The sequence below is a fragment of the Gorilla gorilla genome, chromosome 3 (genome assembly GCF_029281585.2).
Source record: "Gorilla gorilla gorilla isolate KB3781 chromosome 3, NHGRI_mGorGor1-v2.1_pri, whole genome shotgun sequence".
Lineage (NCBI taxonomy): Eukaryota > Metazoa > Chordata > Mammalia > Primates > Hominidae > Gorilla > Gorilla gorilla.
Genome location: NC_073227.2, coordinates 123,240,846 through 123,254,787, shown reverse-complemented (window position 1 = coordinate 123,254,787; position 13,942 = coordinate 123,240,846). Strand labels below are relative to the sequence as shown.

The window sequence follows — 13,942 nt, the reverse complement described above, 5'->3', positions numbered from 1 at the left end:
ACAAGTATGTTTCTTGGAATTGCTCTTCTCAAGGAGTATTTTTGTGGTGTTCTCTATATTTCCTGAATTTGAATGTTGGCCTGCCTTGCTAGGTTGGGGAAGTTCTCCTGGATAATATCCTGAAGTGTGTTTTCCAACTTGGTTCCATTCTCCTCATCACTTTCAGGTACACCAATCAAATGTAGATTTGGTCTTTTCACATAGTCCCATATTTCTTGGAGGCTTTCTTCATTTCTTTTTACTCTTGTTTCTCTTACCTTGTCTTCTCACTTTATTTCATTTATTTGATCTTCAATCACTGATACCCTTTCTTCCACTTGATTGAACCGGCTATTGAAGCTTGTGCATGTGTCACAAAGTTCTCGTGCCATGGTTTTCAGCTCCATCAGGTCACTTAAGGTCTTCTCTACACTGTTTATTCTTGTAAGCCATTCATCTAATGTTTTTTCAAGGTTTTTAGCTTTCTTGTGATGGGTTCCAACATCCTCCTTTAGCTCGGAGAAGTTTGTTATTACCAACCTTCTGAAGCCTACTTCTGTCAACTCGTCAAAGTCATTCTCCATCCAGCTTTGTTCCATTGCTGACAAGGAGCTGCGATCCTTTGGAGGAGAAGAGGTGCTCTGATTTTTAGAATTTTCAGCTTTTCTGCTCTGCTTTATCCCTATCCTTTTGGTTTTATCTACCTTTGGTCTTTGATATGGTTGACCTACAGATGGGGTTTTGGTGTAGATGATCTTTTGGTTAATGTTGATGCTATTCCTTTCTGTTTGTTAGTTTTCCTTCTAACAGTCAGGACCCTCAGCTGCAAGTCTGTTGGAGTTTGCTGGAGTTCCACTCCAGACCCTGTTTGCCTGAGTATCACCAGTGGAGGCTGCAGAACAGCAAATATTGCTGCCCGATCCTTCCTCTGGAAGCTTCGTCCAAGAGGGGCAGCCGCCTAAATGAGGTGTCTGTCAGCCCTTACTGGCAGGTGTGTCCCAGTTAGGCTACACAGGGGTCAGGGACCCACTTGAGGAGGCAGTCTGTCCATTCTCAGAACTCAAACGCCATGCTGGGAAAACCACTGCTCTCTTCAGAGCTGTCAGACAGGGACGTTTAAGTTTGCAGAAGTTGCTGCCTTTTGTTCAGCTATCCCTGCCCACAGAGGTGGAGTCTAGAGGCAATAGGCCTTGTTGAGCTGCAGTGGGCTCCACCCAGTTCAAGCTTCCCAGCTGCTTTGTTTTCCTACTTAAGCCTCAGCAATGGTGGACGGCCGTCCCCCAGCCAGGCTGCCACCTCGCAGATGGATCTCAGACTGTTGCGCTAGTAGTGAGCAAGGTTCCATGGGTGTGGGACCCACTGAGCCAGGCACGGGAGAGAATCATCTTGTCTGCTAGTTGCTAAGACCTTGGGAAAAGTGCAGTATTTGGGCAGGAGTGCCCTGTTTTTCCAGGTAGTCTGTCACGGCTTCCCTTGGCTAGGAAAGGGAAATCCCCCAACCCCTTGTGCTTCCCGGGTGAGGTGATGCCCCACCCTGCTTCAGCTCACCCTCTGTGGGCCTGCACCCACTCTCCAACCAGTCCCAATGAGATGAACCAGGTACCTCAGTTGGAAGTGCAGAAATCACCTGTCTTCTGCGTCGATCATGCTGGGAGCTGCAGACCGGAACTGTTCCTATTTGGCCATCTTGGAACCCACCCAGGACATCTGGTAGAAGAAATTTCTAAGCAGCAAAGTGTTCAATTTATGACCTGAGTGCTCTTAAAAGTGTTCAGTTTTATGCATTCACAAAAATGGTTTGGAATTGGAACTTATGTTTAAAAGGGAGACAGAGCATAAAAGTTTGGAAGATTTGCAGCCTTATGATGTGATAGAAAAGAAGAGCCCATTTTCTGGGGAGAAATTCAAGCTGACTACAGAAATTTGCAGAAGTAACAAGGAGCCAAATGTTAATTGCCAAGATAATGGGGAAATTGTCTCCAGGGTATGTCAGAGTTCTTCACAACAGCCCCTCCCGTCACAGAGTTGGAGGCCTAGGAGGGAAAAAATGGTTTTGTGGGCCAGGCCCAGAGCTTTGCTGCTCTGTGCAGTCTTGGGACTGCACTATGTCCCAGCCATGGCTAAAAGGAGCCAACATACAGCTCAGGCTATTGCTTCAGAGAGTTCAATCCCCAAGCCTTGGCAGCTGCCACGTAGTGTTGGGTTGATATGCTAGTTGGCCATTTGTATTTTTTTTTGGAAAAAATGTCTATTCAACTCTGTCTTAGTCCATTCCTGCTGCTATAACAAAATACCTTAGGCTGGTAATTTATGAACAACAGAAATTTATTTCTTGCGTTCTGGAATGTGAGAAATCCAAGATTTAGGCTACAACAGACTCAGTGACTGGTGAGGTCACTATATTCACTATAGATAGCACCTTCTCTTTGTTCTCACATGTTCAAAAGGGAAAGTAAACTCCCTTAAGCCTCTTTTATAAAGGCCCTAGTCCCATTTCTGAGGGCTATGACTTCATGAACTAATCATCTCCAAAATGCCCCACCTCTTAATATTATCACATTGAATATTAGGCTCCAGCATATGAATATTGGGAGAACATAAACATTTGGACCATAGCAAAGTCAACTGACCGTTTCTCATTATGTTGTTTTGTTATCGAGTTGTTGTTCTGTATATATTTTAGATATTAACCCCTTATCAGGTATTTGGTTTGCTGGGAGGTTTTTGATTCCTGATTCAGTTACTAGTTATAGGTCTATTAAGATTTTTTATTTTGTGACTTAGTCTTGGTAACTTGCATGTTACTAGGAATCTGTTCATTTCTCCTAGGTTATCCAACTTGTCAGTATATAATCATTCATAGTAGACTCTTAGAATCCTTTTTATTTCTGTAATATCTGTTGCAATGTCTTCTCTTTTGTTCCTAAAAGAAGTTGAGTCTTCTTTATTTTTTTTCTTAAATATTCTAGCTGATGATTTGTCAATTTTGTTGAACTTTGAAACAACTACTAGTTTCATTGGGTTTTTTCTATTCTCTAGCCTTTTTTTTTTTTTTTTTTTTTGAGATGGAGTTTCGCTCTTATTGCCCAGGCTGGAGTGTAATGGTGCGATCTCAGCTCAGTGCAGCCTCTGCCTCCCGGTTCAAGTGACTCTCCTGCCTCAGTCTCCAGAGTAGCTGGGATTACAGGCATGCACCACCATGCCTGGCTAATTTTGTATTTTTTAGTAGTGACAGGTTTCTTCATGTTGCTCAGGCTGGTCTCAAACTCCTGATCTCAGGTGATCTGCCTGCCTCGGCCTCCCAAAGTGCTGGGATTACAGTCGTGAGCCATTGCACCCGGCCTTCTGCTCTAGACTTTATTATTTCCTTCCTTTTGCTAACATTGGATTGAGTTCTTCTTTTTCCAGTTTCTTGAGGTGTAAAGCTAAGTTGCTGATTTTAGATCTTTCTTCTTTTTTAAGGTAGGTAGTTAGATATATAAACTGTCCTCTTCATATTCATTTTGCTGCATCCCACAAGCTTTGGAATGTTGTGTTTCCATTTTTATTTGTCTCGAGACATTTTCTAATTTTCTTTGTGACTTATTCTTTGACTATGTATTAATCAGAGTTCTCCAGAGGGTCAGAACCAATAGGAGATATAGATATAGATATAGATATAGATATAGATATAGATATAGATATGGATACAGATACATGCATATAAAAGAGAATATATTTACATATATATGAAATATAATTTATTAAGGAGAATTGGCTCGCATAATTACAAAGGCGAAGTCCCGCAATAGGCCATCTATAAGCTGGAAAATGAGAGAAGCCTACAGCATGGCTCCCAAGGAAGCCAGTGACATGGCTCAGTCCAAATTTGAAAGTCTCAAAACCAGGGAAGCTGACAGTGCAGCCACTAGTCTGAGGCCAAAGGCCTGAGAGCTCCCAAAAGGCTGCTGATGCAAGTTCCAGGGTCCAAAGGCCAAAGAACCTAGAGTCTGATGTGCAAGGGCAAGAGGAGAAAAAGGCATACTGCTCTGGAAGAGAGAGAAAGTGCATAAAAAAGAAATCCAAGCAAGCTGAATGTTCCCATTCTTCTGCCTTTTTGTTCTAGCCACACTTGCAACCAATTGCATGATGCCTACCCACAGTGAGGATGGGTCTTTCTCTCTCAGTCCACTAACTCATCCATCATTCTCCTGTGGCAGCACCCTCACAGATATACCCTCACACAGTGCTTCATCAGGCATCTAAGCATCCCTCAATCAAATTGACAATTAATATTAACCGTACAGGCCAATTGGTTAACAGAGTATATTTTTGTAATTTCCACATATTTATTACTTTTCCTTTTTCCTTCTGCTATGAATTTCTAATTTCATTTAATGTGGTCAGAAAAGATACTTGGTATGGGTTCAGTTTTCTTAAATTTTTAAAAACTTGTTTGTGGACTAGCATGCCATTTATCCTGGAAAAGTCTTGGTATGTACTTGAGAAGAAAGTGTATTTTGCTATTATTGGGTGAAGTGTTCTGTATATGTCAGATAGGTCCAATTGGTCTACAATGTTGTTCAAGTTCTCTGTTTTCCAGTTGATCTTCTGTCTGGTTATTGTATCCATAATTGAAAGTGGGATATTGAAGTTTTCTGTTATTATGATGTTGTTATCTATGTTACCCCTCAATTCTGTCTATGTTGGCTTCATATATTTAGATGCTGTACTGTTAGTTGCATATATATTTATAATTGCTATATCTTCTTGGTCAATTGGCCCTTTTATTATTATGTAATATCCTTGTCTCTTGTGCTATTATTTGACTTAAACTCTATTTTGTCTAAGTATGGCCATTGTTGTTCTCTTTTGGTTACCAACTGCATTGAGTATCTTTTTCCATCCTTTCACTTTCAACCTTTGTGTGTCTTTAGATCTAATGTAAGTCTCTTGCATATAGTATATATTTAGATTTTTTTAAATCCATTTGGCCAATCTCTGTCTTTTGATTGGAAAATTAGCCTATTTGCATTTAAAGTAGTTACTGATAGGGAGGGGCTTACTATTGTCATTTTGTTTATTGTTTTATATATGTCTTGCAGCTATTTTTTTCCACTTTTCCTCTCTTCCTGCCTCCCTTTATGTTTCACTGATTTCTTTTTTTTGGTAGGGACATGCTTGGGTTCCTTTCTTATTTTTATTTGTGTATCTTCTGTAGGTCTTTGTGGTTACTGTAGAATTACATGAAAACATCTCATAGTTATAATAATCTATTATAAATTGACAACAACTTAACTTTAATCACATACAAAAACTCTACTTCTTTACACTTCCTTCTCACTTTGTTATCAGTGTCACACAATATATATTTTTATATTGTTTATTCACATAATTTAATACAGTAATGTTATGCTTTTACTTTTTAAATTCTATGCTTCAATTAAAAGTGAATTACAGGCTGGGTGTGGTGTCTCACACCTGTAGTCCCAGCACTTTGAGAGGCCAAAATGGGAGGATCGCTTGAGCCTAGGAGTTTGAGACCAGCAAGACCTTATCTCTGCTAAAAATTTAAAAATATTATCTGAGTGTGGTGGTGCATGTCTGTAGTCCCAGCCACTTGGGAGGTTGAGGTGGGAGGATTGCTTTAGCCCAGGACTGCAAGGCTGCAGTGAGCTGTGATCAAACCACTGCACTCCAGCCTGGGCAACAGAGCAAGACTTTGTCTCAAAAAAGAAAAAGAAAAAACTAAAGAAAAAAAAGTGTTTTACTTACCACCATTACAGTATTAAAGGATTCTATGTTCACTCATATATTTACCTTTACCAAAGAAGTTTATGTTTTGTATGCTTTTGTATTTCTATCCAATGCCCTTTCATTTCCACATGGAGGACTCCCTTTAACATTTTTTGTAAGGTAGGTCTAGTGGTGATCAATTCCCTCACCTTTTAATTCTCTGGGGAACTCTTTGTTTGTCCTTCGTTTTTGAAGTACAGTTTTACTGCCTATACGGTTCTTGGTTGACAGTTTTTTTTTTTTTCTTTCAGCCCTTTTAATATATCATCCCATTCTCTTCTGGCCTGTAGAGTTTTTGCTGAGAATTCCACTGATAACCATATGGCATCTCCCTTGTATGTGAAAAGTTGCTTTGATCCTGTTCCTTTCAAAATTCTCTCTTTGTCTTTGACTTTTGACAGTTTGATTGTAATGTGTCTCATTGTAGGTCTTTTGCAAATTATCCAACTTGGAGTTCTTTGAGACTCTTGGATTTGTATGTCCATTTCCTTCTTTAAATTTGAGAAGTTTTTGGTCATTTTTTTAACTGGCTCTCTGCCCCTTTATTTTTCTCTTCTTCTGGCACTTTCATAATACATACATTGGTCTGCTTGATGGCATCCTATAAGTCTCTTAGGCTGTCTTCACTCTTCATTCCTTTTCCCTTTTGCTCCTCTGACTCCATAATTTCAAATGACTAGTCTTCTGTTTCACTGATTCTTTCTTCTGCTTGATGTTATTGAAACTGCCTTTGCAAAAATTACAACTGAAGAAATTATGACAGTGAAAGACATCAGACCTAATCAACTCCATCTTGCTTCTAGCATTTAAACTGTCCTTGTTCATTCCTGGCAGTAGGATGAACTAATTTTTGGGAAGGTATTCAGTTCATGGTTTGACTCTGAAACACAGTTGATAATAGCCATTTCCTGAAAAGATCCCCTTCTTGCCTGGAACCAGTCTGCCTTTGCAGGATAAACAAATTAGCTATAGCATTAGAAATTACAGTTGAGGGGTTATGCAGCCTCTGGCTCCAAGAGTCTGAACCTCTCCAAATTGCTCCTGGGGATAACATCACTATTGTAAAACCTAAAATCATTGCTTGAGATATTTTGCAGACCCTGCACTGGATGAATCAGCTGACACCACCCAGACTGGTAATAATGGCTCAACTAGTTCTGCCATCCCACCCACAAACAGAAGACAGCAAGAAAACATCACTTCAACCCCCTGTGATTTCATCTCCAACCTGATGAATCAGCAGTCCCCACTTCCCAAGCCCCTACCTGCCAAATTATCTTTAAAACCTGATCCCCGAATGCTCAGGGAGACTGATTTTAGTAATAATAAAACTCTGGTCTCCCGCACAGCCGGCTCTGGATGAATTACTCTTTCTCCATTGCAATTCCCCTGTCTTGATAAATCAGCTCTGTCTAAGCAGGGCACAAGGTGAACCCATTGGGCAGTTACACAGTCTGTTGGTGATTTCTGGTAGTGAATTTTTCAACTGAGCTGTTGTATTCCTTAGCTTCAGAGTTTCTGTATGGTTCCTTTTTTTTTTTTTTTTTTAGTTTCTATCTCTTTGTTAATATTTTCATTTTGTTCATGAATTATTTCCTGCTTTCATTTAGTTATCTATTTCTGTTGTCACTGGGCTTCATTAAGAGAGTTAATTTGGATTCTTTGTCAGGTAACTCATTTATCTATTTCTTTAGGATTGGTTTCTGGAGATTTATTTTGCTCCTTTAATTTAGTCATCAGGTTTCTCTGTTTCTTCTTATGCCTGTTATTTTTTATTTTTTTATTTTTTACTTATTTTTGCCAAGATTTGGATGTTTGAAAAAACTGCCACTGCTCCCAGTTTTTATCAGCTGGCTTCATACGGAAGACCTTTACCTGAATCAGCATGGCTATAGGTTCTAGCAGCCTCTCAAACCTTTTCTGGGAATGCATCTTCTTTGGGTTTATACATCGCAACATCCCAAGTAGAGGTTTGCCAGTTTCTTTTTCTGGAGCTGTTGTTCTCTCTGGTATCTGTCTGTGGTACTGCAGGTTCCCTGGTGCTGCATCATCTCTGACCTCTCCTTTATTCCCAGTGGCTCCCACGCATCCAAAGTATGCCAGTTGGGTGTCAAGTTAGAGAGAGAGAGAGAGCTTCAGGTAACCTCATAAAACTATTCCGTTCCAGTCTTCTCTTTCCCTGCTAATGGAGAAGCTGCAAGTTGAGTGCTTCCCAGCCACACCAACCTGTTCCAGCTTGGGGAAGGGGTATCATGAGTATAATGCAACAGCTTTTCTTATTTGTTCAATGCCACTATTCTTGGCTTTGCACTTGTCTGTGCTACTACAGCTTCTTAATGGTTTATGGAACTCCATAAAGGCTTTTAGACCATATATTGTTGTTCAGTTGGTATCTTTATGGAGAATCAAGGTTTGGAGCTCCCCATTCCACCATTTGGCTGACATCTCTCTGTTTATATTATTTTTTATTTTTATTATATTTTATTTTCTTGAGACAGGATCTTGCTCTGTCAGCCAGGCTGGAGTGCAGCCTCGAACTCCTGAGCTCAAGGGACCTCCTCCCTCAGCCTACTGAGTACTTGGACTATAGGCACACACCACATACCGGGCTAATTTTTTATTTTCTTGTAAAGATGGGGTTTCACTCTGTTGCCCAAGCTGGTCTCAAACTCTTGGGCTCAAGCAATCCTTCTGCCTTGGCCTCCCAAAGTGCTAGGATTAAAGGTGTGAGCCCACCATGCCCTGCCTGTTATATTTAGTAGAAAATATGTTTAAAAATATACTTACTTACTATATTGAATCCACTACCCAGAGCTTAACTGAACTATTTTTGTGACTCATTTTGTTTTTTTATTTTTTGTTTTTTACTTATTACAATGAACTACAAGTATGGATATATTAATATTAATGAATATAAAGTATACTGGAATCTTTTGTATTTTTTTTCCTTTTTTCTTCACCAAAAGCAGATACTTAAATATACTGAAATCTTAATTGACCCTTGAATGTTTCTAGGACTGACCCTGGAACAAAATTTTTTATGTTGTTATTACATTGTTCTTTTCATGTTAAAATCATTTGTTTCTTTTTCATATAGTACATGAAAGAAGAATTGTTAATATAGCCCTTAACAGCCATATGCTAAGTGCCACAAGTGTTTCGGTCTCTCTCCATTCTTGTACCTCACTTAGTCTTTTTTTTTTCTTTTGGAGGTGTGGCCTCCGTCTTTCACCCAGGCTGGAGTGTGGTGGCACGATCTCAGCTCACTGCAAACTCTGCCTCCCAGGTTCAAGTGATTCTCTTCCCTCAGCCTCCCGAGTACCTGGGACCACAGGTGTGTGCCACCATGCCCAGCTAATTTTTGTATTTTTAGTAGAGATGGGGTTTCATTATGTTGGCCAGGCTGGTCTTGAACTCCTGACCTCAAGTAATCCACCCTCCTCAGCCTCCCAAAGCGCTGGGATTACAGGCGTGAGCCACTGTGCCTGGACTACCTCACTCCGTCTTTTAAGTTGGCTATGTAAGGGGAGCATCTTGTGCTTGTTAAGTCTTTGTTTTCTGGCCTATTTACATAATGGACATTTCTGAGTTGTGTGTATATATTAAATTATTTGAGAGTATATATTTAATGTACTAAATAGATCTACATGTTTTCATATATGTCACTATAAAAAGACCATTTGCATATATTTGTTCTATAAAATGCTTACTTTTCTTCATGAACCACCTAGATTTGCTTTTCTGATGTGTAGTGTATGTGAAAATACTTCTTTGTGAATTTTTTTTTAATTGTGTGCCCCTACAGGTGGTATACTTAATAACGCCATAGCCTCTATAAGGAACGTATGTATTAGTCTGCTGGCAGGAATTGTTTTGGGATTTTTTGTTCGATATTTTCCAAGTGAAGACCAGGTAAATACAAAATCTATTTTATAGAAGTATAGTATTAGACATTTTTTTCAAAATATTAAACTTTGGTAAGGTCCATGAAATTTAATACTTAATTCTATTTCTCTAAAACTAGCCTCCAATGCCTACTCTGTACGTAAAACTGAGCACAGCAGTGATTGATACAGGTCAATGGCTTTGATTAAAGTCTCTGCTTCCTGATTTGGCAAATAAGGAATATCAAAAAATATACTTAATGCAGAGTATCCCTCTGAATTATACTTTCCCTTTCTCTACTAAATTGCCTATTGATGTTTGATAATTTCCCCCAAATTTTCCCTTAAACATTTTAGGGGGAAATAGGTCCCCATTTATTTCTGCATATTTTCTGACTGAAATTCACTCCTGCTCTCCTTTGACAAAGGCAACACTCAAATTTAGCCATTTCCTGCCTTAAAGGAAAACATGCCATTACTTTTGTATTTCTGTAATTTCCATCCAAATTTAGCTGTAACATATTGACCAAAGAGATATTCAAATATTTTTTAAGAATTCATTGGATATGTTATATGAAACTGGAGATTTTATGGGTCTCTTTTCTTCTTCACTTAAAGTAATACTTTAACCATTTTACTGATACTAGTATCAGAGATATGGCAGAAGATGAAACGTTACTAATTGCAAATTTTGTTACTTGGTAGTAAGTCTGCTAAAATATATGGTAAGAAAGAAAATCAAAATTTTAGACATTTAATATAACATTTAAAGACATAATATCAGAGGGTCAAAAATATATAATAGATAATGTCAAATCTTGTATTATATATTTAATATAAACTAATTTCTAAATATCTATCTAATTCTAGAAAAAACTTACACTGAAGAGAGGATTCCTTGTTTTGACTATGTGTGTTTCTGCCGTCTTAGGCAGCCAACGTATTGGTTTACATGGATCTGGAGGATTATGCACACTAGTGTTGAGTTTCATTGCAGGGACAAAATGGTCCCAAGAAAAGGTGAATATTTTTAATATGCTATATTTTAAAAGCTAAAACAACTGAATTTTTTACATATATTTAGGAAATCCCCTCATTCTGGTTGGAAAATGTTCCAAAAGGTTTTCTGTCCTCAAGAAAGTGTATGAATCAATCGAGGAAAGAAAATATTTAGGAAAAGCACCTGGAAATATACTAATATGGAATCAGAAGTTGAGTTAATCACATCAGGCTTCTCTTTTTCCCAAGTTTTATATAATATTATTATATTACCTTTATCAATCTAATTATTTTATTCATTGAAATTTTAATTATACAATTAATCCATGAAAAATGTTTGTAAAAGGCTGGGGACAGTGGCTCATGCCTGTAATCCCAGAACTTTGGGAGGTGGAGGCGGACAGATCGCGTGGGGTCAGGAGTTTGAGACCAGTGTGGCCAACATGGTGAAACCCCATCTCTACTAAAAATACAAAACTTAGCTGGGCATGGTGGTGTGATGGTGGGCACCTGTAATCCCAGCTACTCAGGAGGCTGAGGCAGGAGCATCACTTGAACCCAGGAGGCGGAGGTTGCAGTGAGCCAAGATCATGCCATTGCACTCCAGCCTGGGCAACAAGTGCAAAACTCCATCACAAAAAAATAAATAAATAATAAACAAACAAATAAATAATAAAAATAGAAATGCTTGTAAAAGAATAAAACATACAGAATAAAATGTAAAAGATTTCTTTATTCCCCACCGCTGTCAAATATCAAACCCCCTTACATTTTTTTAAGTAACCAGTATTCTATTTATAGACATTAAGATCATTTCCACTTTTTGTTATTTACAAACAGTGCTGTCATAAACAGTGTTGTTCATGTCTTTTTTTTTTGAGACACGGTTTCACTCTTGTCACCCAGGCTGGAGTGCAGTAGCATAATCTTGGCTCACTGCAAACTCCACCTCCTGGATTCAAGTGATTCTTCTGTTTCAGCCTCCCTAGTAGCTGGGATTACAGGCGCACACCACCACACCCAGCAAATTTTTGTATTTTTAGTAGAGACGGGGTTTCACCATATTGGCCAGGCAGGTCTTAAACTCCTGACCTCAGGTGATACTCCTGCCTCGGCCTCCCAAAGTGTTGGGATTACAGGTACATCTATAGGGATAGAGTCCTAGAAATGACTTTTTTTTTTTTGAGACAGAGTCTCTCTATGTTGCCCAGGCTGGTCTTAAAATCCTGAGCTGAAGGGATCCTCCCAACTTGACATCGCAAAGTGCTAGGATTACAAGCATGAGCTACCACACCTAGCTGGAAATGATCTGTGTTTTATTTTGATGGACACTGCTAAATTATCCCTTCAAAAGATTTTGGTTATTTACACTATGCCAACAGTGCACAAAAATATCTAATTCCTTAACTCATCAACAGCACTTGATATTATCACTAGTTCTATTCTTTTTACTATTAGATGACCTCACCATCCAATTCTTGTAGTTTCTTACAATTATGTGATGTTGTTATTCTTTATTTACATTTCTCTGGTTAGTAGTATAGTAAGCTTCTCTTCATATATTCTTTTTAAAATACCTATGATCTTCTTTGACCATTTTTATTGGGTTATTTATTTTTTTGTTTCTAATTTATAGTTTCTCTTAGTGTTAGGGCTACTGATCCTTTGTTATGTATATATTGCATATAATTTTTGCTTATCTTCAACTTTGTTTTTGGTGTCTGGTGTATGAAAGTAAAATTTCCTATGACCAAACCGATTGGGTTTTCCTTTTTTGGTTTTGGATTCTGCATCTCATTTAAGAAGGACTTTCTCACTGAAGATTATAACATATAAACGTTACAAAGATATACTATTTTGTATATTATCATTTAATATTTTGGTAGTTTTTGTTTGTTTAATTTGTTTTTTCATTTAGTCTTTTAATCTATCTGGAATTTATCTTTGTAAATGCTGTGAGGTAAGGTTATACATATATACATATGTGTATCTTACAAACTATTTATATATATACACACACACATACAGTTTGTAAGTTAACTGAACAGAGATAGAGCTACATCATGCCTGATGTGTGTGTGTGTATATATATATATCTATACACACACACATAAATATAAATATATATTCAGACACACATATGTACTTGCATGTGATGAATATGTACATACAGATATATGCACATAAACTAGACAGTCATTTTTTGCCAAATTGTTTATTTATTGACCAATTCATTAATAATTCAGTTTTTAAACATGAACTAAATTCTCCCATATATATTAATTCTGAAGTCTATTTAATCCTACTTCTCTATTTCTATGCCAACACCACTGTTTTAAATCACTGCAGTTTTATGTGTCAAAATCTAATATAGATTATACTTCTTTTTAAAGTATTTTTTGGCTGTTCCTACACATATTCTTAGATAAATTTTAGAATCAGCTTGAGAAGTTCCCTAACCAAAAATCATAGTGACATTTTGTTTAGTATTCTTATATAATCATAATTATAAAAGAAATGAAATGAATGAAATGCAAATCAATAAATAAAATTAAAACTGCTAGATTTTTTTAAATGGTAAAAGAAACAGAACTAAAACAAGTTTTAAAGATTAAAAGTAACAAATAGGATAATTATGCTGTAAAGAATAGTAACATTGTTTTTCTTTTTCTTTTTTTAAACTATAATAAGTGGGGATCAGAAAACACAGTCATAAGGGAAATAGTTATGAAGATAGTTTATGCCTCAAGGAAGAGACATCAAAGTTCTTATGTATCTTCTGTTTAAAAAAAAAAATGTTAAACCCAGACTGAGACTGAAATCTCTTCATCCAAATTCCTGGAGAAGAGCCAGAGTAATGTAGGCCAATAGGGGCCTTTCCTGTAACGTTTTAATTGGGGAAGTAGCACTGGGAGGCATTCGTTTCCAGAAAGGGAAGCTGGGTAGGCAGTTAAATGAGAATCTAATATGTGTTTTGGTTTTGTTTTAAGGAAAAAGTAACTTTAAAATATTCAACATGGGTTCTTTGGAAGCAGGCCTAGCAGACTTCCAAATTGTTTTTCCTAGTAGTATATGCTATATATATCAGGATTCACTTTAATGGGATTGAGTTCCAGGATGGTTGTTAGTGGAGGGCTTCCCAACCCCCTTTTGAGAACCCAAATGTTTGCATGAACTGGGTATGTTCTCATCAGGCATGATGTAGTTATATCTCTGTTCAGTTACTTTACAGACAAAATCTGGAACTCATACGAAACATGGCTAGAACCCTAAGGACATCACTTATTCTGTGACAAAATGGCCAA

The 13,942-nt window shown here is 37.7% G+C and overlaps 1 protein-coding gene across 8 annotated transcripts in view; it reads left to right on the top strand.

Annotated features, from left to right (window-relative positions):
• The window catches only part of SLC9B1 (solute carrier family 9 member B1), a 145,948-nt gene that overhangs the window by 95,465 nt on the left and 36,541 nt on the right, over positions 1-13,942 (top strand). For all 8 annotated transcript variants that reach the window (XM_063705451.1, XM_063705452.1, XM_063705453.1 and 5 more), the window contains 2 exons: positions 9,560-9,666; positions 10,509-10,658. In XM_063705451.1, the coding sequence (XP_063561521.1) occupies positions 9,560-9,666; positions 10,509-10,658 (257 nt within the window). The remainder of the gene's footprint in view (positions 1-9,559; positions 9,667-10,508; positions 10,659-13,942) is intronic.